Source organism: Oncorhynchus gorbuscha, linkage group LG15, assembly GCF_021184085.1.
Source record: "Oncorhynchus gorbuscha isolate QuinsamMale2020 ecotype Even-year linkage group LG15, OgorEven_v1.0, whole genome shotgun sequence".
In the NCBI taxonomy this organism is placed as follows: domain Eukaryota; kingdom Metazoa; phylum Chordata; class Actinopteri; order Salmoniformes; family Salmonidae; genus Oncorhynchus; species Oncorhynchus gorbuscha.
The window spans coordinates 28,939,008-28,963,613 of record NC_060187.1 but is presented as its reverse complement, the minus strand read 5'-3'; the positions used below and the strand labels follow the sequence as shown (position 1 = coordinate 28,963,613).

Here is a 24,606-nt window from a genome sequence, read left to right as displayed (position 1 = left end):
ATTACTCTCTCAATCTATGTGCATGTATACGGATCTCTGTGTATGCATGTAGCATGCAGTATATCTGCTCTCTCCTACACTGTGACCCATATGTAAGATACATCATCCCACCATGTCCCTCGTTCTCAAGCTAAGCTCCACAGCACCTGCCTCTCTCTCTAAACCTCCCAGCTCAGAGGGATAGTTCACCCAGACCACATATTGACTCTTCTATTTACAACATGCTAACAGGACTCATCACACACATTGTTTTTCCTGAACAATTCTAATGCTGGGCTGTATCTAAGTAGACATACAGTACAATCCCAGATCTTAGCTAGCTGACATACTGTAAGGGCTTCGTAGCCTACTGTCTTTTGTACCCATGAGATGAGATAACTTTGTAATCTGAGTGAACTATCCTTTTAATCCCTCCCAATTTAACCTCTTCTCAGTCCCTCCCCTGACATCACCCCTGACCTCAGATCTCTTCACAGGTCATCCGTAAGGGCTGGCTGACCGTCAACAACATCAGTATCATCAAGGGCGGTGCGAAGGAGTACTGGTTCGTCCTGACCGCTGAGAGCCTGTCCTGGTTCAAGGATGATGAGGTAAGCACAGAGTCACTGATCTGGTCTGATGATGAGACGACTGAAGCTGCTAAAGCTTTACTATTGATGCTTACTAGTAGAGTAGTGATGGGGGGGTCGACACAGTTACATATCGGGATATTATTTTTGACGATATAGCAATATTATTCACTAGTTGGCTGTACTTGTACCAAATGTACCATATTTTTCCTTCATAGGTGGTTTTCCATCTTCTTTTTAAATAGGGAGCCATTTTATTTTTCAACACTAATTTCTATGACTGATCAAAACTAGTTCTCATGGCTCTCTTGTCCCTCTGCAGTAGACATACAGTTCCTTCAGAAAGTATTCACACCCCTTGACTTTTTACACTTTGTTGTGTCAAAGCCTGACTTTAAAATTGATAACATTTAGATTTTGTGTCACTGATAAACACACAATACCCCATAATGTCAAAGTGGAATTATGTTTTAGAAATGTGTCCAAATGATTTCAAAATAAAAACTGAAATGTCTTGTTATTTCAAGCCTAAATAAGTTCAGGAGTAAGAATTTGCTTAACAAGTAACATAATAAGTTGCATGGACTCACTCTGTGTGCAATAATAGTATTTAACATGATTTACCTGATCTCTGTACCCCACACATACAATTATTTGTAAGATCCCTCAGTCGAGCAGTGAATTTCAAACACAAATTCAACCACAAGTTCAGGGAGGTTTTCCAATGTCTCACAAAGAATGAAACCTATTGGCAGATGGATAAAGAAAAAAAACAGACATTGAATAACCCTTTGAGCATGGTGAAGTTATTTATTACACTTTGGATAGTGTATCAATACACCCAGTCACTGCAAAGATACAGACATCCTTCCTAACTCTGTTGCCGGAGAGGAAGGAAACCGTAAAGGGATTTCACCATGAGGAGTTGGAGTTTAATGGCAGTGATAGGAAAAAGCTAAGGATTATTCAACAACATTGTAGTTATTCCACAATAGTAACCTAAATGACAGTGAAAAAAAGGAAACCCGAATAGAATAAAAAATAATCAACAATTAAATGGCTGTATTGCAACAATCAACAACCAACTTGACATAACTTGAAGAATTAAAAAAATAATGTACAATCCAGGTGTGAAAAGTTCATAGAGACTTACCCAGAAAGACTCACAGCTGCAATCGCTGCCAAAGATGATTCTAACATGTATTGATTCAGGGGGTTGAATACTTATATAAATTAGATATTTCTGTATTTAATTTGCCAAAAATTCTAAAAACATGTTTTCACTTTGTCATTGTGGGGTATTGTGTGTAGATGGGTGAGAGAAAAAACAAACATATTTAATCCATTTTGAATTCCAGCTGTAACACAACAATGTGAAATAAGTCAATGTGTTTGAATACTTACTGAAGGAGCTGTGAGTACCGAATCATAATCAAATCACAGCACCGAATCATAATCAAATCACAGCACCGAATCATAATCAAATCACAGTATCGAATCATAATAAAATCACAGTATCGAATCATAATAAAATCACAGCACCGAATCATAATCAAATCACAGTACCGAATCATAATCAAATCACAGTATCGAATCATAATAAAATCACAGTATCGAATCATAATAAAATCACAGCACCGAATCATAATCAAATCACAGCACCGAATCATAATCAAATCACAGTATCGAATCATAATAAAATCACAGTATCGAATCATAATAAAATCACAGTATCGAATCATAATCAAATCACAGCACCGAATCATAATAAAATCACAGTATCGAATCATAATAAAATCACAGTATCGAATCATAATCAAATCACAGCACCGAATCATAATCAAATCACAGTACCAAATCATAATAAAATCACAGTATCGAATCATAATCAAATCACAGTACCGAATCATAATCAAATCACAGTACCGAATCATAATCAAATCACAGTACCGAATCATAATCAAATCACAGTACCGAATCATAATCAAATCACAGCACCGAATCATAATCAAATCACAGTATCGAATCATAATAAAATCACAGTATCGAATCATAATAAAATCACAGTATCGAATCATAATCAAATCACAGCACCGAATCATAATCAAATCACAGTACCGAATCATAATAAAATCACAGTATCGAATCATAATCAAATCATAGTACCGAATCATAATCAAATCACAGCACCGAATCATAATCAAATCACAGCACCGAATCATAATAAAATCACAGTATCGAATCATAATCAAATCACAGTACCGAATCATAATCAAATCACAGTACTGAATCATAATCAAATCACAGTATCGAATCATAATCAAATCACAGCACCGAATCATAATCAAATCACAGTATCGAATCATAATCAAATCACAGCACCGAATCATAATAAAATCACAGTATCGAATCATAATCAAATCACAGTACCGAATCATAATCAAATCACAGTACCGAATCATAATAAAATCACAGTATCGAATCATAATCAAATCACAGCACCGAATCATAATCAAATCACAGTATCGAATCATAATCAAATCACAGTACCGAATCATAATAAAATCACAGTATCGAATCGCAATACATACAGAACCGTGAGAATCGCAATACATACAGAACCGTGAGAATCGCAATACATACAGAACCGTGAGAATCGCAATACATACAGAACCGTGAGAATCGCAATACATACAGAACCGTGAGAATCGCAATACCGTATCTGCACCTAACTATTGTAATAATATCTTATGAGGTTCCTCGCGATTCCCAGCCCTATAGTAGAGGCTGGACAAAATACACACCTGAGCACCCCAGACCAACACACACACATTTATTACACATACATTTCTGTTAGCTACAAAATAACTCCAACTACTACTGTCTTCTGCAGTAGGGGAAGGGGGAGTGTCATACAGGGAATGTAGGAAAGACATGGGCAGCTCGGGTTCCAGTTATCACCATCATCATCAAGCAGGACGTCTGGGGTATACTGGCTAGGATTGGCTCTGGGAGCTGTCCGTCAAGCTGTAGGTGCGATGTGGTTTGTCCGTGGGTCAGCGGGGCTGCCATCTGTCTGCCTGTCTGTGCCTGCTGTACAGGATAGGAAGGTCTGCACAGCAAGTGTAGACAGGCAGACACACCACAACACACTCTCTCAGCCTAGCACAGCACTGCTCGCTCATGAGGTCCACAGACTGTGTTTGTTGGTGTATGTGTGTTAGTGTGCTTTGTGATGGGCTGGCCTGTAACTTAGGTAACTCAAATGAACACATGTAAGTACAGAGCTGGTCCAATACTACTTCAACTAAGCCCCACTCTTCCCCTGCTCCCCCTCTTCCTCCTCTGGGAGTTGAGGCATTTGGAGCAGTTCACTCTGACACAGCTGGAGCTGCCCCAAGCCAAACCAACACACACATCTCCTTAATCATTCATTTATTGTCACTCATCACGTTCCTTTCACAGGGGTATAATGGCAACAATGATCTAAATAACACAGTCTCTTCTAACAGCAGTGTCTCTGACAACACTACTGATAGGAGAACTACTACTAGCCTGGCTGGTACAGGAGGTTCTAGTGCCCCTTTGCTCTGCCTTATATTACACATTACAATATTAGACTTTACTACACAGACTGTACTTCAGTGTAGTTCCAGGTATGCTGGGAAAAGGGTAATAATCTATGGTGAAATAGTAATCATAACTCTTATCTAAAGGGCAACAGGGTTGACTACTGTTGGAGCCCTGTACTCTCTCCATGCACCTACAGTATGTGTGTTTGTCTCAGTGAGGGGGATGTCCACTGTAATAAATGATCCTTACTATCACAGCTACATCAGCATGCTGCCCCAACACCACTGTAGGCCTCAGACACACTCCTCGAGTCAGGCCCAGGCCAAGCTTCTCTCTCGTAAAGTCTCCTCTATTTGAACCCACTTTCTCCACCTCCCCAAAATGTTCTCTTTTTCTTTCCCTATTCCTCTCTCCCTTTTTCCTCTCTTTTTCTTTCCCTATTCCTCTCTCCCTTTTTCCTCTCTTTTTCTTTCCCTATTCCTCTCTCCCTTTTTCCTCTCTTTTTCTTTCCCTATTCCTCTCTCCCTTTTTCCTCTCTTTTTCTTTCCCTATTCCTCTCTCCCTTTTTCCTCTCTTTTTCTTTCTTTCTCTGGCCCTTCTTCTCTGATTCCCTCCATCTGTCCTTCTCTTTCCTGCTCTCTCCCTCCTATTCCCCCTCTTGCTGGGTCTCTCTCCTTTCCCCTTTCCCTCTCTCCCTCCCTCTCTCTGATTGGCAGTCTCTTTGGGCCTGTACACATTCCTGGCTGGCGAACTCAAGGTTTAGTCCAAACACCCGCTTAGCTTCCAACATCTAGCTAGAGAAATCCCACATGGCCGCTTCTTCACTTCAACCCCCCCTCCTCTCTGTTCTCCCCCCTTCCATGTCACCCTTCTCCCCCTCAGACTCCCACTCACAACTCTTCCACACATCCAGATCACCTAGCCAGACCACCAGACTTCAGACACCCTTTCTCTCTCACTCTCCCTTATGATCTCTTACTTTTTCTCCAGCTCATTCAATCATGTCTCACGACAGTGTGGTCACCGTTACTTATTTTCCTTACATAAACACACATGCTGTACCCAGTCACACACAAACACAAACTCCCTCCCATATTTGCTGCTCATACTCTCTCAAGTATAGATACCCTCCATACGTTTAATCTAAACAATGTATACACACTAATCTCCACACACTAAACGGTGTATAATTTCTATATAATATAATAATAATAATATATGCCATTTAGCAGACGCTTTAAACAGACAGACATTCCTCCTTCTCTCTCTCCCTGCCTGACGGGCAGCCTGAGGAAAAACAGTCGACCTGCGCCCATACTCACCTTATACACATTCCCATACAGCACCCATACACTCACCTTATACACATTCCCATACAGCACCCATACACTCACCTTATACACATTCCCATACAGCACCCATACACTCACCTTATACACATTCCCATACAGCACCCATACACTCACCTTATACACATTCCCATACAGCACCCATACACTCACATTACACTGTACATACACATACAGCACCCATACACTCACATTACACTGTACATACACATTCCCATACACTCACATTACACTGTACATACACATTCCCATACACTCACATTACACTGTACATACACATTCCCATACACCCCCCATACACTCACCTTATACACATTCCCATACAGCACCCATACACTCACCTTATACACATTCCCATACAGCACCCATACACTCACCTTATACACATTCCCATACAGCACCCATACACTCACCTTATACACATTCCCATACAGCACCCATACACTCACCTTATACACATTCCCATACAGCACCCATACACTCACCTTATACACATTCCCATACAGCACCCATACACTCACATTACACTGTACATACACATACAGCACCCATACACTCACATTACACTGTACATACACATGCCCATACACTCACATTACACTGTACATACACATTCCCATACACTCACATTACACTGTACATACACATTCCCATACACCCCCCATACACTCACCTTATACACATTCCCATACAGCACCCATACACTCACATTACACTGTACATACACATTCCCATACACTCACATTACACTGTACATACACATTCCCATACAGCACCCATACACTCACATTACACTGTACATACACTCACATTACACTGTATATACACATTCCCATACACTCACATTACACTGTACATACACATTCCCATACACTCACATTACACTGTACATACACATTCCCATACACTCACATTACACTGTACATACACATTCCCATACAGCACCCATACACTCACATTACACTGTACATACACTCACATTACACTGTACATACACATTCCCATACACTCACATTACACTGTACATACACATTCCCATACACTCACATTACATTGTACATACACATTCCCATAGACTCACATTACACTGTACATACACATTCCCATACAGCACCCATACACTCACATTACACTGTACATACACATTCCCATACACTCACATTACACTGTACATACACTCACATTACACTGTACATACACATTCCCATACACTCACATTACACTGTACATACACATTCCCATACACTCACATTACACTGTACATACACATTCCCATATAACAACCATACACTCACATTACACTGTACATACACATTCCCATACACTCACATTACAATGTACATACACATTCCCATACAGCATCCAACCATTATAATCTACAGACTCACCTGCAGCCTTTTACCACAGCACAGTAGGGTGTCTGTCTGTGTCCGGTCTGCTTGTTATATCACACAGTCAGTCTGCAGAAAGACCCAGTTTCAGATAGAGCATTTTTTATATATGATCCACCATGAGCAGCCTGACACACACACACACACACACACACACACACACACACACACACACACACACACACACACACACACACACACACACACACACACACACACACACACACACACACACACACACACACACACACACACACACACACACTATCATACTGACCGCTTACTTACAAATATAACAGGCCTCTAGGCGTTCGAAACACAAACAGAACAACAACGTACTGTAGTAACAGACAGCAGAAGGCAAACCAGCAAAGACCAACTCATACATCTAGTCCCAGTGTGAATGTGCATGTATGTGTGTGTGTGTTTTGAGAGAGAGTGGTGGAAGCCATTCCTTGCCCAGTCTAACCAATGTGCAGACTACTGTACACCAGTAAGACCCTGAACAGGTAGTCTGAACACTGGGAGGACGGAACAGGACTCACTCTCTCCTCTCCCTCTTCTCTCCTTCTATTTCTTTCTCTCCATTCCTTTCTCTTTGCTTTTCATCTCTGAAGTGTTGGAGGAGTAGAAAGATTCTTCATGTCTCCTCTCTCTCCGTTTTATCTTCTCTCATTCCTTTCTTTTATCTTGTTTTTCACCCATCCAAAGGTTTCATTGACAAACTGGTTAAAGGATTCTCAATGTCTCCTCTCCTTTCTCGTCCTGAGTGAAGGGTCACACACACACTGGCTGTCCTCTTCTATTGGTCTGGGTCCTGTTCTGGTCGCGTCCCGGCCCGGTCCAGTGTGTGCCGGGGATGTTAGGGGCTGCGAACGAGTATCCAGCCTCGACGTGGCACATTCACTCTCACCACTGGGGATCTGCCAGTGCACTTAGTGAAGGCATAACGGGGAAAGGGATGGAAGAAGGGAGGGACTGAGGCGCCATATATGGGTTGTTGGGACCCTTGGGAATCAACTTTGGAGTGGTCTGCAGTTTCTCTCTCTCTCTTTCTCAAGCGGTACCAGATGTCTGTCGTCTGTCGGAGCGCCAGCCTCTCTCTCTCTCTATATATTTTTTTCTGCCTTTCTAACAGGAAGTGGGCCCCTCTGTAAAAAATAGAGCGAAATGAAGGAAGAGTTGCAGGGTTCAGGAGAGACCAACACACACACACTAGCGTGTGTGAGACAGACCTACACCTTTCAGTCTTTTTTTTCATCTTTACCTTTCCTGGCCAATGGGGCGCTCCTTTTTAGGCCATATCTTCATCCCTTTCTCCATCTCTCCCTTTCCTCTCTCTTTCTCCATCTTCCCCCTTCTCTCCAAACATCCTCCTTCTCCACTTTTTACTGTAGCGGTTTCCTGAGAATAGCCCCTCTGGAAGGGGGAGTAGAGTGGAGGAGAGGATAAGCGAGAGGGGAAGAGAAGGGTGGATGAGAAGAGAGAGGGGAGCAGGGTGGCGAGAGAAATGTGGAGAAGAGCGAGGGGAGAAGGGTGGAGAAGAGCGAGGGGAGAAGGGTGGAGAAAAGCGAGGGGAGAAGGGGGAGAAGAGCGAGGGGAGAAGGGTGGAGAAGAGCGAGGGGAGAAGGGTGGAGAAGAGCGAGGGGAGAAGGGTGGAGAAGAGCGAGGGGAGAAGGGTGGAGAAGAGCGGGGGGAGAAGGGTGGAGAAGAGCGGGGGAGAAGGGTGGAGAAGAGCGAGGGGAGAAGGGTGGAGAAGAGCGAGGGGAGAAGGGTGGAGAAGAGTGAGGGGAGAAGGGTGGAGAAGAGCGAGGGGAGAAGGGTGGAGAAGAGCGAGGGGAGAAGGGTGGAGAAGAGCGAGGGGAGAAGGGTGGAAAAGAGCGAGGGGAGAAGAGCGAGGGGAGAAGGGTGGAGAAGAGCGAGGGGAGAAGGTGTAGAAGAGCGAGGGGAGAAGGGTGGAGAAGAGCGAGGGGAGAAGGGTGGAGAAGAGCGGGGGGAGAAGGGTGGGGAGAAGGGTGGGGGAGAAGAGCGAGGGGAGAAGGGTGGAGAAGAGCGAGGGGAGAAGGGTGGAGAAGAGCGAGGGGAGAAGGGTGGAGAAGAGGGGAATGGAGAAATGTTGTGTTTTAGAGCTTCACTTTGAGCAATGACTGTCACATGTAGGATGGCTTCTCTCCCTCTCTATCTTGTTCTCTTTCCTCCTCATCTCTCACTCACTTTTCCTTCCCTGTTTTATTCTGTCTTTTTTCTCTCACTCACTCCATTATTTTCCACTATTTAATGTAGAGTAGTCCAGTCCCTTTATGTATCCTAGCTATCTCTGTTTCTCTGCTGTTTCCACCATAGAGAAGAATGTTAACAAACCTTATAAGACACCTCCCTCCATGCTATACTTAAGCAATAAGGCCCGGGGGGTGGGGGGGGGGTGGTATATGGCCAATATACCACGGCTAAGAGCTGTTTTTAAGCACAAAGCAGAGTGCCTGGACCAGTGGTGTAAAAGTACTTTAAAGTACTAAAGTAGTTTTTGAGGGTCTCTTTACTTTACTATTTATGTTTTTGCCAACTTTTACTTCACTACATTCCCAAAGAAAATAATGTAATTTTTACTCCATACATTTTCTCTGACACCCAAAAGTACTCGTTACATTTTGACAGGAAAATGGTCCAATTCACACACTTATCAAGAGAACATCCCTTGTCATCCCTACTGCCTCTGATCTGGCGGATTCACTAAACACAAATGCTTCGTTTGAAAATGTTGTCTGAGTTGGAGTGTGCCCCTGGCTAACCGTCAATAAATAAATAACAAGACAATTGTGCCATCTGGTTTGCTTAATATAAGTCATTTGAAATGATTTATTTTACTTTTGATACTTAAGTATATTTTAGCAATTCCATTTACCTTGATACTTAATACCAAATACTTATTGTATATTTAAAACCAAATATTTTACTGGGTGACATTCAGTTTTACTTGAGTCATTTTCTATGAAGGTATCTTTACTTTTACTCAAGTATGACAAAATGACTTTTCCCACCACTTGCCTGGACACAGCCCGTGGTATATTGGCCATATACTACAAACCCCTGAGGTGCCTTATTGATATTATAAACCGGTTACCAACGTAACTACAGCAGTAAAAATAGATTGATATACCACAGCTGTCAGCCAATGGGGCTCGAACCATCCAGTTTATAATAGAGCATATTTTCTCTGCATGCTGTTTCTGCTTTGACCAGAACAGTAGACCTATCAATGAATGAACCCTTCTTCTATCCTCGCTCCATCACAACTCTCTCTCTCTCCCTCCATCCCTCCGTCTCCCTGCCTCAATCCTTCCCTCGTCTCTCCCCCTCAATCCCTCCCCCTGTCTCTCTCCTTCCATCCCTGCCCAGGAGAAAGAGAAGAAGTACATGTTACCATTGGACAACCTGAAGCTGAGAGACGTGGAGAAGAGCTTCATGTCCAGTAAACATGCCTACGCCATCTTCAACACCGAACAGAGGTGTGTGTGTGTGTGTGTGGTTAAAGTGGTGTTTTATGAGACAAGGTTATGACAGACATATCTGAAAGAGATGGAGGGTGAGGTTCAGGACTTTGACACCCTAACTTTGTGACTTCCTCAATGACAGATAGAAGCAGTGGGTTACTGGACTGAGCAGGCTAGGGCTGAGCTGGGTTGGACCTGGCTGGGTAGGGTGTGTGGACCATAGTATCCCAAGGGCAGGCTCATTAAGCAGCTATTCAATGTCAGAGTTTTGGACCAGAGACGAGGCTGTTCTTGTTAGGAAACTATTTCTCAGATCGCCACAAGAAGGAGGGAAAGAAAAGAGAAAGAGGGCTGGGTGGGGTGAGAGTGGAGGAGAGGGAGCGATCAGCCAGGAATGTGTCAAAGTGTGTCCTACTGCGCCCCCTGTTCCCCCTTCTCTGTCTGTGTGTGCGTGTGTGTGTGTGTGTGCTTTTGTGTCCAGAGTGCTGATGCCGGTGCTCTGTATGTCTGTCTGACATTTATCAGAACCTCAGGAAAGTCCCTGATCTGAAGGCAGGGGGAGAGAGAGTGTGGAAGGGTAAATGGAGAAAGATGCTAAAATTCCTCAAGAGGAGAGAAGAGGAGAAAAACTCCCTGGACACAGCGGAACTGAGCGAGTAAAAAGGAGAGGAAAAAGTGGGATTTGGGAACTGGTTACAATCCAGCCATTGTAACGCATTGCGTGAGTTCATGAGTGGAAGTGAGAGAGCCCCCTTCTGGCCATCTGACCAGCAATATCTCCAGCAGCATCTGGTCTACCATCAAGGGATCAACCAGCCTAGCATACAGACACTTGAGATGTCATGGGATACTGTATGTGGTGAGGCTGCTCTCCATAACACTCAGCCTTCGTTTGGAGACAGACAAATAAACACACACACACCACCAACATCGGCAGCTTAGAAAACATGAGAGAGAAACTAAAGGAAAGGAACAACAGAGTGATCAATAGAACATTTATCAGATGTGTGTGTTTTAACAGATGGGCTTTAGACAGCTCCAGATTCCTGCCACTGTCAGACGCAGCGGCGTCTCCCTGACTGGGGGGGGGGGGAGTAGAACAGGGGAGATGAGAGAGCGAAAGATTCATTGTGTGTGAATAGGTGTGTTCCAGCACTCATAGCATGCCCTGTGTGAGACCTATGTTGTAGTCATGTGTATGCATATGGAATGCAACCTCAAACCTGGAAAGGAAGGTGACTATTTGACTGTATCTGTTATAATTGTTAGAACGTAGAGTACCAGTCAAAAAGATTGGACACACCTACTCATTCAAGGGTTTTTCTTTATTTTTCTCTATAGCAAGTCTCTTCCTCTTATTGGTGTTCTTTAGTAGTGGTTTGTTTGCAGCAATTTGACCATGAAGGCCTGATGCACGCAGTCTCTCCTCAACAGCTGACGTTGATGTGTCTGTTACTTGAACTCTGTGAGGCATTTATTTTGGCTGCAATTTCTGAGGCTGGTAACTGTAATGACCTTATCCTCTGCAGCAGAGGTGACTCTGGGTCTTCCTTTCCTGCGGTGGTCCTCATGAAAGCCAGTTTCGTCATAGCGCTTGATGATTTATGACAGTACATGAAGAAACTTTCAATGTTCGTGAAATTTTCCGCATGTCGCAAAGTAATGATGGACTGTTGTTTCTCGTTGCTTATTCAATCTGTTCTTACCATACTTTAGACTTGGTCTTTTACCAAATAGGGATATCTTCTGTATACCCCCCCTACCTTGTCACAACACAACTGATTGGTTCAAAAGCATTAAGAAGGAAAGAAATTACACAAATTAACTTAACAAGGCACACCTGTTAATTGAAATGCATTCCAGGTGACTACCTCATGAAGCTGGTTGAGAGAATGCCAAGAGTGTGCAAAGCTGTCATCAATGCAAAGGGTGGCTACTTTGAATAATCTCAAATATATAAAATATATTTAGAATTGTTTAACACTTTTTTGGTTACTACATGATTCCATGTGTTATTTCATAGTTTTGATGTCTTCACTACAATTCTACAGTGTAGAAAATAGTAAAAATAAAGAAAAGCTCTTGAATGAGTAGGTGAGTCCAAAATGTGACTGGTACTGTATATAAGAACTATAGGAACCTGGAGCGGGGTATAGGTGTTTTTAAGCTGCTGGCTGGGAAATGTAGTTTGATGACGTAGCTGACCGTATGTAATGTTATTGTAGGAATGTGTATAAGGACTACAGGTTCCTGGAGCTGGCGTGTAGCTCTCAGGAGGAGCAAGACAGCTGGAAGGCTTCTCTGCTGAGGGCCGGAGTCTATCCTGAGAAAGTCACTGTGAGTACCCTCGTCATATCCCCTGACCTCTAAATCTGACCCTTAACCCTTAACCTCTAACCATGATCTATAAAGTAACTGAATATTGTTACCCTGACCCCTAATGTTTCACCCTGACAATATCCTACACCTGCCCTAAATGTCCTCTGCCTGGCTACCCTGCCCCTCCTCTCTCCTATCTCGTTCCCTCTACAAGCTCTCCCCTCCTGTTGTTGGCTGCTCATAGCAGCATTCCTGGGCTGTGATGTCATTGTGTGTGTGTGTGTGTGTGTGTGTGTGTGTGTGTGTGTGTGTGTGTGTGTGTGTGTGTGTGTGTGTGTGTGTGTGTGTGTGTGTGTGTGTGTGTGTGTGTGGACTCAGAGAAATGGCAGATCTGTTTCTAATCAGCACTACTCCCCTTCCCTTGTCTCCTTTCCCCTTCTCTCTTCTCTAACCCCCTCCCACTGTCTCCTTTCCCCTTCTCTAACCCCCTCCCCTCTTTGCCCCTTCTCTCTTCTCTAACCCCCCCTTGTCTCCTTTCCCCTTCCCCCTTCTCTAACCCCTCCCCCTCCTTGCCCCTTCTCTCTTCTCTAACCCCCTCCCCTTGTTTCCTTTCCCCTTCCCTCTCCTCTAACCCCCTCCCCCTGTCTATTTTCCCCTTCCCCCTTCTCTAACCCCCTCCCCTCCTTGCCCCTTCCCTCTTCTCTAACCCCTCCCACTGTCTCCTTTCCCCTTCCCCCTTCTCTAACCCCCCCCTCCTCCTTGCCCCTTCTCTCTTCTTTAACCCCCTCCCCTTGTCTACTTTCCTATTCTCTAACCCCCTCCCCTTGTCTCCTTTCCCCTTCTCTCTTCTCTAACCCCTCCCACTGTCTCCTTTCCCCTTCCCTAACCCCCTCCCCTCCTTGCCCCCTCTCTTCTCTAACCCCCTCCCACTGTCTCCTTTCCCCTTCTCTAACCCCCTCCCTCTTTGCCCCTTTTCTCTTCTCTAACCCCCCTGTCTCCTTTCCCCTTCCCCCTTCCCCCTTCTCTAACCCCCTCCCCTCCTTGCCCCTTCTCTCTTCTCTAACCCCCTCCCCTTGTTTCCTTTCCCCCCTCCCTCTCCTCTAACCCCCTCCCCTGTCTCTTTTCCCCCCCTTCCCCCTTCTCTAACCCCTCCCCTCCTTGCCCCCCTTCCCTTTCCCCTTCTCTAACCCCTCCCACTGTCTCCTTTCCCTTTCCCCCCCATTCTCTAACCCCCTCCCTCCCCTTGCCCCCTCCCATTCTCTCTTCTTTAACCCCCCCCCCTTGTCTACTTTCCTATTCTCTAACCCCCTCCCCTTGTCTCCTTTCCCCTTCTCTAACCCCCTCCCCTTGTCTCCTTTCCCCTTCTCTAACCCCCTCCCCTCCTTGCCCCTTCTCTCTTCTCTAATCCCTCCCCTTGTCTCCTTTCCCCTTCTCTAACCCCCTCCCCTTGTCTCCTTTCCCCTTCTCTAACCCCCCCCCTAACCCCCTCCTTGCCCCTTCTCTCTTCTCTAACCCCCTCCCCTTGTCTCCTTTCCCCTTCCCTAAACTCCTCCCCTTGTCTCCTTTCCCCGTCTCTAACCCCTCCCCTTGTCTCCTTTCCCCCCCCCTCCCATAGTCTTCCCTTCCCCTTCCCCATTCTCTAACCCCCCCTTGTCTCCTTTCCCCTTCTCTAACCCCCTTGTCTCCTTGCTCCTTCTCTTTCTTCTCTAACCCCCTCCCCTGTCTCCTTTCCCCTTCTAACCCCCTCCCCTTGTCTCCTTTCCCCCCTCCCCTTGTCTCCTTTCCCCTTCTCCAACCCCCTCCCCTTGTCTCCTTTCCCCTTCTCTAACCCCTCCCCTTGTCTCCTTTCCCCTTCTCTAACCCCTCCCCTTGTCTCCTTTCCCCTTCTCTAACCCCCTCCCCTTGTCTCCTTTCCCTTCTTCTCTAACCCCCTCCCTCCTTGTCTCCTTTCCCCTTCTCTAACCCCCCCCTTGTCTCCTTTCCCCTTGTCTCCCCCTTTCCCTTTCCCCTTCTCTAACCCCTCCCCTTGTCTCCTTTCCCCTTCTCTAACCCCCTCCCCTTGTCTCCTTTCCCCTTCTCTAACCCCCTCCCCTTGTCTCCTTTCCCCTTCTCTAACCCCCCTCCCCTTGTCTCCTTTCCCCTTCTAACCCCCCCTCCCCTTGTCTCCTTTCCCCTTCTCTCTTCTCTAACCCCTTCCCATTGTCTCCTTTCCCCTTCTCTCTTCTCTAACCCCCTCCCCTTGTCTCCTTTCCCCTTCTCTCTTCTCTAACCCCCTCCCTTGTCTCCTTTCCCCTTCTCTAACCCCCTCCCCTTGTCTCCTTTCCCAGGGTTCTCTAACCCCTTCCCATGACTTGTCTCCTTGCCCCTTCTCTCTTCTCTAACCCCCTCACCTTGTCTCCTTTCCATCATCTCCCCTGTCTTTTCTCTCCTCCCACTCATTTTTGTCCATCAATTCAATTAAAAAAAAAAACTTTATTAGGTTAAGGAACTTTCCATGTTGCCAATGCAATATACTGTACCTTACAGCAGCCATGACAAATTACACCACTAACAGCCACCTCTCTCCCCCACTCTTTTCCCTCCCTCTCGCCATCCCCTTCTCTCCCTCCTCTCTCTCCAACCATCCATCCCTCCCTCTCCCTCTTACCAGGTGGATGGGGAGTGTAGTGGTTCTAGTGATAGTTTCTCTATGGACCCTCAGTTGGAGCGTCAGGTAGAGACCATACGGAACCTGGTGGACTCCTACATGAACATCGTTTACAAAGCCATCAGAGACCTCATGCCCAAGACTATCATGCACCTCATGATCAATAACGTAAGACTGTCTGTCTTTCTGGGGGCGTTCCAGACCATCTTTATTACATCTCATAACACCTGGACAGAACCATATTGTTATCCTAGCAATCTGATCTATAAGACTAGTACACTCTCAGGTTGTACAACATATGACACAACGGTTGTGATACAGATATACAAACATGTTTAGACAACCATGGCTTTGTGTGGTGCCTCCATCCCTCTCTCCTCCCCAGGTGAAGTTGTATATTGGTAGTGATCTCCTGGTGCAGCTCTACTCTCTAGCAGAGAAGTGTGTGTTGATGGATGAGTCTCCAGAACAGGAGCAGAGGAGAGAGGAGGTGCTGAGGACTCACTCTGCCCTGAAAGAGGCTCTGGCCATCATAGGAGACATCTCTACCTCCACCTCCTCTACTCCTCTACCTCCTCCTGTCGACTCCTCCTGGCTGCATGGAGCCCCTGGGACCAGCTGCAGGTAACACACACACGCACGCGTGTACATATGAATGCATGCACACACACGTGCACGCACGCACGCGCACCACCATAACTCTAACCCCATTCTCCTCCAGGTCTCCCAGTCCTACAGCTATAGCTTCTAAGCGTATAGCCGCTGCTCCTAGAGCCTTGCCCTCCACCAGAGGCCCCGCCCCCATGGCCCCACCAGTCCCCTCCCGCGTCGCACCCCATGGACCAATCAGCAATCACGCTGATACCACCCAGTCTCCACCCACTGGACTCATCAGACCCCCCCCTAATGTACCCAGGTAACCATGGTGATAATGTTATTTTATTCATTAGCTATTTGTTGGAATTCTCTGCGCGTGCAGAGCCAAACATTGGGCTGCAGAGGTTATTTGAACTGGATGGGGGTCAGCTGGAAAATGTGTTTCTCATCTCTTTCCCATCAACCCCAGTATACATTCGTTCTCTCTCACAACTTTACTTCTCTTGGCATGGATTTGTTTTACTGCTTTCCATTTTTCCGCATGCAATATCTCTCTCCCCTCTCCTCCACTTCTTCCCTGCACTCATTCCTCCCCTGCTTTTGGCCCGGCTCTTTTTCTTTCTGCCTCATTTCCTCTCCACAGTTATTTTGGGCCTCACCCATCATCCCTCTCAAGCCCCTCCCTAAACTCACTCCATAACTCTCCCTCTCTTTTTCTCTACCTCTATCCCAGGAAAATGACCTTTTCTCCTATTTCACATCACAGGAACACTCTACCAGTACACACACACACACACACACACACACACACACACACACACACACACACACACACACACACACACACACACACACACACACACACACACACACACACACACACACACACCAAAAGATTCCTTTGTCTCCACAGGGATCTTTCCTGGTCAGCACTAGCAGGAATGCTCACTGATTTCTCAACAGGACTTTCCTCCTGAGGGCACACTGTTTGCTTTAGGAGATCTATAGTGTATTATTTTATTTGAATACTAAAATAAAAACTTTGTATGAATTGTAGAGTACTCTAATACTTTAAATACGTACTACATGTGTATGATGTATGTACTGTCGTGTGTGTCCTGTAGTAGGCGTAGAAATGCCTGAAACAAGATCCCCCTACATACTGGTCTTGATGGAAAAAAATGTAATAAAAAAAATGTTGGGAGGTTCTCTTCTGTACTGTTCAACCAATCCAGTAAATGTGAAGGAGGAGTTAAGATGGAGTGTCGCCTTGTTAACGTCCAAAAGCGGCAGTCACGCTGAACATTTGGTTGTTGGGGCACAGGCTAGTTCAGTAATGGTCTCTCTTCTCTGTCCCTTTCCAGGAGGCACCCCCCAGCTGTCCCCACGAAACCATTGCACTGACCCCTCCCCACAACACAACAATGCCTCTTATAGGACAACTACATCATACAGTCTGTCAATCAGATGGATTATATTACTACTTTTTTTGTAATGCCTTTTTTTAACTTCTTCTCCAAATCCCAAATGCACCCATATCCCAGAACCCTGAGGCACTTCTCCTATCCCCTACCTCCCAGACACTTGCAAAGATCTGAAATGATTGGATAGGTGTAATCAATGTGGTGACTATTTATACTAGTCTATTAGAGGGCAAGTTGAATCCATTGCCATATTGATAATTTCTACCCATTCTAAACTCATATCAATCTACCATTTTGCTGGAGACTCTTATCCAGAACTTGTCAATGAGCTGTCTAATCTGTAATAGTGTGCTGGCTCTCCTTCCCCTCTTTCCTTCCCTCCCTCCCCTCTTTCTCCTTCCTTCCGTCCCTCCCCTCTTTCTCCTGCCTTCCGTCCTCCCCTCTTTCTCCTTCCTTCCTTCCGTCCCTCCCCTCTTTCTCCTTCCTTCCTTCCGTCCCTCCCCTCTTTCTCCTTCCTTCCTTCCTTCCTTCCTTCCTTCCTTCCTTCCCTCCTTCTCCTTCCTTCCTTCCGTCCCTCCCCTCTTTCTCCTTCCTTCCGTCCCTCCCCTCTTTCTCCTTCCTTCCTTCCTTCCGTCCCTCCCCTCTTTCTCCTTCCTTCCGTCCCTCCCCTCTTTCTCCTTCCTTCCTTCCGTCCCTCCCCTCTTTCTCCTTCCTTCCTTCCGTCCCTCCCCTCTTTCTCCTTCACTCCCTTCCCTTCCCCTTCACTCCCCTCCCCTCCCTTCTCCTACATATGGTCTACAAATGCTGGAATGTGTGTTACCATGTGTGAGCTTTGTGTAAATACACAAAAACAATACCACTGTTTCTATGGTTTTAAATAAACAGGGTTTTAATTTTCTACAATGTTGTGGACATTTTACTTGAAGATTTGTATTATTTGATAGATCCATAAATATTAACAGATTGGATCATTCCAATCAGCGCGTCAAAGACAGGGACAGACTCCCAGCCGCGCTTCTGTTAGTATAATAAGCCATACAGAAATTATATGTCACCCTTTAATTAGGCAAATAGTGCTTTCTACACGTTGTTACATTGCCTTATGTCTAGGTTGAAGATAATTTCATAGTATTAGTATTTCTTCGACCTAGTTTTATGTGCCTGGTGGTCGTGTTGAATTCGATGTCGTCGGTGCGCGAATGTAGCATCATTAACTTCTATTGTTACGACATTCGTGTGAAAACCAGACAAAACCATTCTGGCCTTGTCTCAGTGGTCTCGTGGGGGGGTGAGAGACACTATCCCCGGCTGAACTCAGTCGAGGATCAAACAACTCACCATGGAGCCACAGGAACGACAACAGCCCGGGACAAAACCGAGAACCAACCGCGTCAGGCCCGGGAAAGGCGATGTGAAGGTAGGCCTACGGCTGACATCAAGTGGATTTAGTACGGTACTCCATACACGTAGTTTAGTGTACCCGACTAATACACCAACAGTACATATTTTTGGTTGTGGCACCAGACAAGCACACCTGATTCTACTTGTCAACTAATCATCAAGCCATTGACTAGTTGAATCAGGTGTTTTTTTGTCCAGGGCTACAACAAATATGTGCTGTTGGGGGTATTCAAGGACCGGAGTTGGGAAACTGCTCTTGTCAACAGGCAGTATCAGGTCTCCTTTCCAATCTCGTCTAACCACAGTCAACAGTAACACTATCCACTGAATAAATTCATCACACATACTCACGTTTTTATGAGTTCATGAAACCTTTGAAAGTTTGCCCTATTCTGAATAATTAATTGTCACTAACCTATATGATGTATAATAAAAACAACTTTTATTATAACAAAGCTGCATTTAAAAAACCTGACAGTACTACAAAAATGTTAATCATTATAGGTTTAATATTTCCTACTTAATTCAACATGTTTGCAATTCAACAAGTTTTCGCTTCTATCATGCTTCAGAGCCCTTGGTTACTAGACACACATGTTTAGACATTTTTTTCATTTTTGTACAATGAATAAATTAACAACAATGTCCTTTCCTAGTGCTGGAATCTGAGCAAAGAACATGATTAGTTCTAGATGAGAAACCCTCCTTGTTCTGCTAAAATAGGAGCAACATATTTCTCTCTGAAGTGTTTTCAGGATGCCAATCATTCTACCAGTCTGGTATTTGAGGATGACAGCATTGGCTAACCCTCCTCGGTGGATTAGGGGGTGTGTGTGGCTTGCCCCACCAGTCCTCTCCCCCTGGTCTTTCCCCATCAGTGTAGAAAGTGAGTCAGGTCCTCTCGTATCTCGGCCTCATCCCAGTATGTTATACTTGTCACTCTGCAGTTTGATCAACTGGGCCCAGCAGAGCACGCTGAAGGTATGAAGGGAGGAGGGAGAGGAGTCCAGGCCCCAAGAGGTGGGGAAGGGAGAGGCCAGGCAGATTGAGAGAGGGGTAGTGGGCTGGGTGTAGGGGAAGGCCACCAGCATCAAGGCTGTCATGGCGTAACCGTGTCTGTATTGATGGACTCTTAACGTCCTGAGGACAGGAGAGAACCCGAAGGTGAAGATGGAGGCACTCTTCACGTCAGACCAACGTGTACACTGGTGGCTGTCTGAATTCCCCCGTGGAGCCAGTGCTTGGTAGAGTCAGTAGCCAAGCAGGGCACAGAGCAGGCCGCTCCACAGCAGGGTGGAGAGCAAAAATATAGGGTTTAGACTTGAGACATGTCCTAATGTGGTAGAGGAGTCTAAAACTAAATCATAACCTATTTCCTATTCTTGTGCACAACTTTTGACTACAACCCTAGATATGTGACTTACACTATATTGTTCTGGTCGTTAGTGCGCTATGTGGAGAATAGGTTGTCATTAGAGCTGTAAGGTGTGTACAGTATCTGCTCCATGTACAACCAGCAAGTGAGGAACAGAGCCACAAAGGAGATGTGCCATCAGTCCTGCCTCCCGCACCACAGCAGCGATATAGGTGGAGACCCTCGTTCCTCCTGAGCTCCTCCATGAAGCGGTGGTCCACGTAGTTATCAGGGAAAGACTGGCGATCCCATAGCACCTTCCTCCTTCCGCCTGGGGCCACTCCCGACCCACTGTCTGCTCCATAATGGACAAACACATAACCTTGTTATGTGTCTGTCGTTCTGCCCCTGAACAAGGCAGTTAACCTCGGCTGTCATTGAAAATAATAATTTATTCTTCACCGACTTGCCTAGTTAAACAAAAGGTAAAAAAATAAAAATAATAAATATAAAAAATAACCATAGGCAAAAGATTAATCCCATAGATCACAACTAGTATATTCCCTATACTGCCCCACCCAGCACCACATCCTTCTCACACACATCATACAGAGACATGGGTAGTCAAACTGGTACTATAGTTTCAGAGCACAACATTATCGCATAAAAATGTATGACAAGCACTGCCAGGTTTGTCTTGAAAGCTGATTGTGGTTGTTAGCTCTATTATTCCTGTAATCATTCAACAACAGAACCATCCTGAAAAGATCCCAGAGACCATGTTACATTTCTGTTATAACTACACATTATTTCAATAAAAAGGGATTTCCAGATTCGACCTGCGAAGGACTGGTGCCTCAAACAAAACTGGGAACTTAGATATTTCTGACTTCAGTGCATTCAAGACAACAGGGAAATCTTTCTAGAGCAGTGTTTCCCAAACTCAGTCCTGGGCCCCGGGCCCCCTGGGTGCATGTTTTTGTCCTAGCACTACACATTCAAATAATCAAAGCTTGATGAGTTATTTGAATCAGTGCTAGGGCAAAAACCAAAATGTGCTCCGGGGGAGGGGGGCAGGACTGAGTTTGGGAAACCCTGATCTACAGCCCCCCAGCAGAAACTTCTCCAGTAGAAATCATCACACTTGTAGGTGATAATAACATCCATATTGTTAACCTTATCAATCACCATTATGAGGCTTGTCTAAGGTCTTCCATCGGGGCTCCTCTGAACCTTTGTTCAACCTTCATTTGATTTACATACTGTACGGTCTTTGACCATGAGCTGGATTGTCACTCGTTGAGCTGTAACAAGAACACCGTCGCTCCTAAAATCTCATCCTTCCACTACCCGGAAGTGAGGTCCTGAAAATGTTAAATATTAAACAAGCTTGAAGGGGTTTCATATTTTGTAGATTCAGTCCAGCAACAAGAGACAAATAAAACAAAAGTTAAAACTCCCGAAAAATCATTAACTGGTTTCATAACTATTGATGTCTGTGTGCAGGTGTCTATGGTGAACATGTGTGGTCCCTCCTCCACCATTCTGGGGAAGATCTACCAGCAGACTGCCCTGTCTATCAACAGGTAATAACACACGTCCTAGAGATGCCTGTATCTGTCCATAGTCAATACCCAGTCCAGAGGAGTAAACCCTGGCCCTACGCTCCCCACCTGATGGGTCTGGCTCCTGTACTAATAACCCAGACCTCTCCTCTGCAGCACCCAGACAAGCAGAGGGACAGAACCAACCACGGTAAGCATAGGATGAGGGGATTAGGGCTAGTTAAATTCATTGTTTGGATTACAGAGTTAGGGACTACAGACAGGCTTTAATGTTAAATCCTATGAGCAGGGGTTAAATTAGGAATTGGAGAACCTTTTGGGTGGGGGTACAGTTAGGAATATGGTTGAGGTTATCCTAAAACTAGATTCATGTCCACATTCCAGTTCAACCCAAACCCTAAATACATCTCTAATCCTAGCCTAATGTTCAACCCAAACCCATCTCTAATCCTAGTCCTATATTCAACCCAAACCCTAAATTACATCTCTAATCCTAGCCTAATGTTCAACCCAAACCCATCTCTAATCCTAGTCCTATATTCAACCCAAACCCTAAATACATCTCTAATCCTAGCCTAATGTTCAACCCAAACCCATCTCTAATCCTAGTCCTATATTCAACCCAAACCCTAAATACATCTCTAATCCTAGCCTAATGTTCAACCCAAACCCATCTCTAATCCTAGTCCTATATTCAACCCAAACCCTAAATACATCTCTAATCCTAGCCTAATGTTCAACCCAAACCATCTCTAATCCTAGTCCTATATTCAACCCAAACCCTAAATACATCTCTAATCCTAGCCTAATGTTCAACCCAAACCAATCTCTAATCCTAGTCCTATATTCAACCCAAACCCTAAATACATCTCTAATCCTAGCCTAATGTTCAACCCAAACCAATCTCTAATCCTAGTCCTATATTCAACCCAAACCCTAAATACATCTCTAATCCTAGCCTAATGTTCAATCCAAACCCTAAATACATCTAATCCTAGCCTCATGTTCAATCCAAACCCTAAATACATCTCTAATCCTAGCCTCATGTTCAATCCAAACCCTAAATACATCTCTAATCCTAGCCTCATGTTCAATCCAAACCCTAAATACATCTAATCCTAGCCTCATGTTCAATCCAAACCCTAAATACATCTAATCCTAGCCTCATGTTCAATCCAAACCCTAAATACATCTAATCCTAGCCTCATGTTCAATCCAAACCCTAAATACATCCAATCCTAGCCTCATGTTCAATCCAAACCCTAAATACATCTAATCCTAGCCTCATGTTCAATCCAAACCCTAAATACATCTAATCCTAGCCTCATGTTCAATCCAAACCCTAAATACAACTCTAATCCTAGCCTCATGTTCAATCCAAACCCTAATCTTGGTTTGTCATACCTTTCTCTTTGGACCCATAAACTGCAGAAGCTTGGCCCCGGCTCAATGTGACAATGTCTATTGACGATCTCTGACCTTAGCTGCAGGCAGGGACCCCTCATAGCTCAGCCAGAGAGAGGCAGGACCGGAGCAGGGTGTGGCTGTGTAGACAGAGACTGAGGGAGCGGTAGGGACACACACTATACTGACACACAGAGTTAAGGAAGATGCGGTTTTATCATATATTTTCCCCGCTCTCCCTCTTGCACTCTGCTCACATCCCCAATCTCAGGTTGCGTCCTCTGTGTATAGCGGAGGTCTCCAGTCCGACGGTGGAACAGTGTCGAGGGATACAACCGCTCTGTCAGCCCCTCAGAACAAAAACAAATACACCAGTCAGCTCATGAAGGTTAGTATTGGCCCAAAACCAAAGAATAGCAGGGTCAGAAAAGTAGGATTGTTTAATTTACATACCAAAAAGCCTTTTCGTTTTGTAAAAGCAAGAGTTGGTTAACATCTGAACAGGTCATGTGTTGTTTTGCAGTGTGTGCTGTTCTACCATAAGATGGTGATGCGGAACTTCTCAACACAGCAGGAATCTGTAGAGAATAAATAAACCTCCACTGATCCTAGATCTGTGCAACCTTTACCTGGAGCAATGTCACAAACGAATACAGACTCCAAACAGTCGAGTGAAAGACAAAATGTTTTATTTAGAAATTCACAGTTTCTAATGGTACTACATCTTTGTAGTTACTGTCGCTCCTGTTCCACAATACTGTGCAGCTCTTTCCCAGAATACTCAGAAAGAGAGAAGCAAAGCAGTTGACAGACAGCATTTAGTGTAGAAAAACAAAAGGCATGAAGGTAGTAATAATAACAAAGTGCACACTGAGACCTGGGGGTCATGAGTACCAATCTCTAGTCAGTGTGTTAAATTAGGGCTTCGCTGAGTCTCTCACAAACACACATCAAGAGAACAAAGAAACACTCTTGCATGCATACACATATCATACACATAATATCATACACATTCAAAAAGGGTAGAAAAACAAAGTCGGTCATGATTCACTGGGTGTGGAACACTTGTAATCAGATAAAACAGTGCGTTCCAAACCCTTTTCCAACATTCCCTTTATTAAGTTCACAAGTTCATTCAGACTCCTCTGAAAACCACTACCTTATTCGAGGTGGGGTAAATGCACAGTAATAAACACATGAATGAATGACAAGCTAGTAAGGATAGCAGGTGGCCAGTTAAAGGTGATGTTCTTGGTAATGGGAACAGAAGTGGTTCAATTAAAACAGATGCACTAAAAGAGAGCTCTTCACACTTTCTGAACCCTGAACTGTGTAGGGGTCAGAGGTCAGTGTGTGGAGTAGGGGACCTGGGTGGTTGGTCTGTAGAGGGAGTGTGGTGTGTGTAGTTTGTAGAATACTGTGGGCCCAGTCTCTTTCTCAGTCAGTCAACAACCAACCCAACATAGCTCAGAGGCCAGCTAACCACTGGCATACTAACCACTGGCATACTAACCACTGGCAT

General features: G+C 44.9%; 1 protein-coding gene across 3 annotated transcripts in view; it reads left to right on the top strand.

The window, feature by feature from the left end:
- The window catches only part of LOC123996864 (dynamin-2-like), a 32,276-nt gene extending 14,439 nt beyond the window's left edge, over positions 1–17,837 (top strand). For 2 of the 3 annotated variants that reach the window (XM_046300645.1, XM_046300644.1), the window contains 7 exons: positions 477–590; positions 10,279–10,388; positions 12,599–12,710; positions 15,343–15,507; positions 15,725–15,963; positions 16,061–16,255; positions 17,301–17,837. In XM_046300645.1, coding sequence (XP_046156601.1) covers positions 477–590; positions 10,279–10,388; positions 12,599–12,710; positions 15,343–15,507; positions 15,725–15,963; positions 16,061–16,255; positions 17,301–17,340 — 975 coding nt within the window. In that variant the 3' untranslated portion in view covers positions 17,341–17,837. Of the gene's footprint in view, positions 1–476; positions 591–10,278; positions 10,389–10,898; positions 11,211–12,598; positions 12,711–15,342; positions 15,508–15,724; positions 15,964–16,060; positions 16,256–17,300 lie in introns of those variants that run through there. The other variant, XM_046300646.1, reaches the window with a different exon arrangement.
- The last annotated feature ends 6,769 nt before the right edge of the window (positions 17,838–24,606 follow it).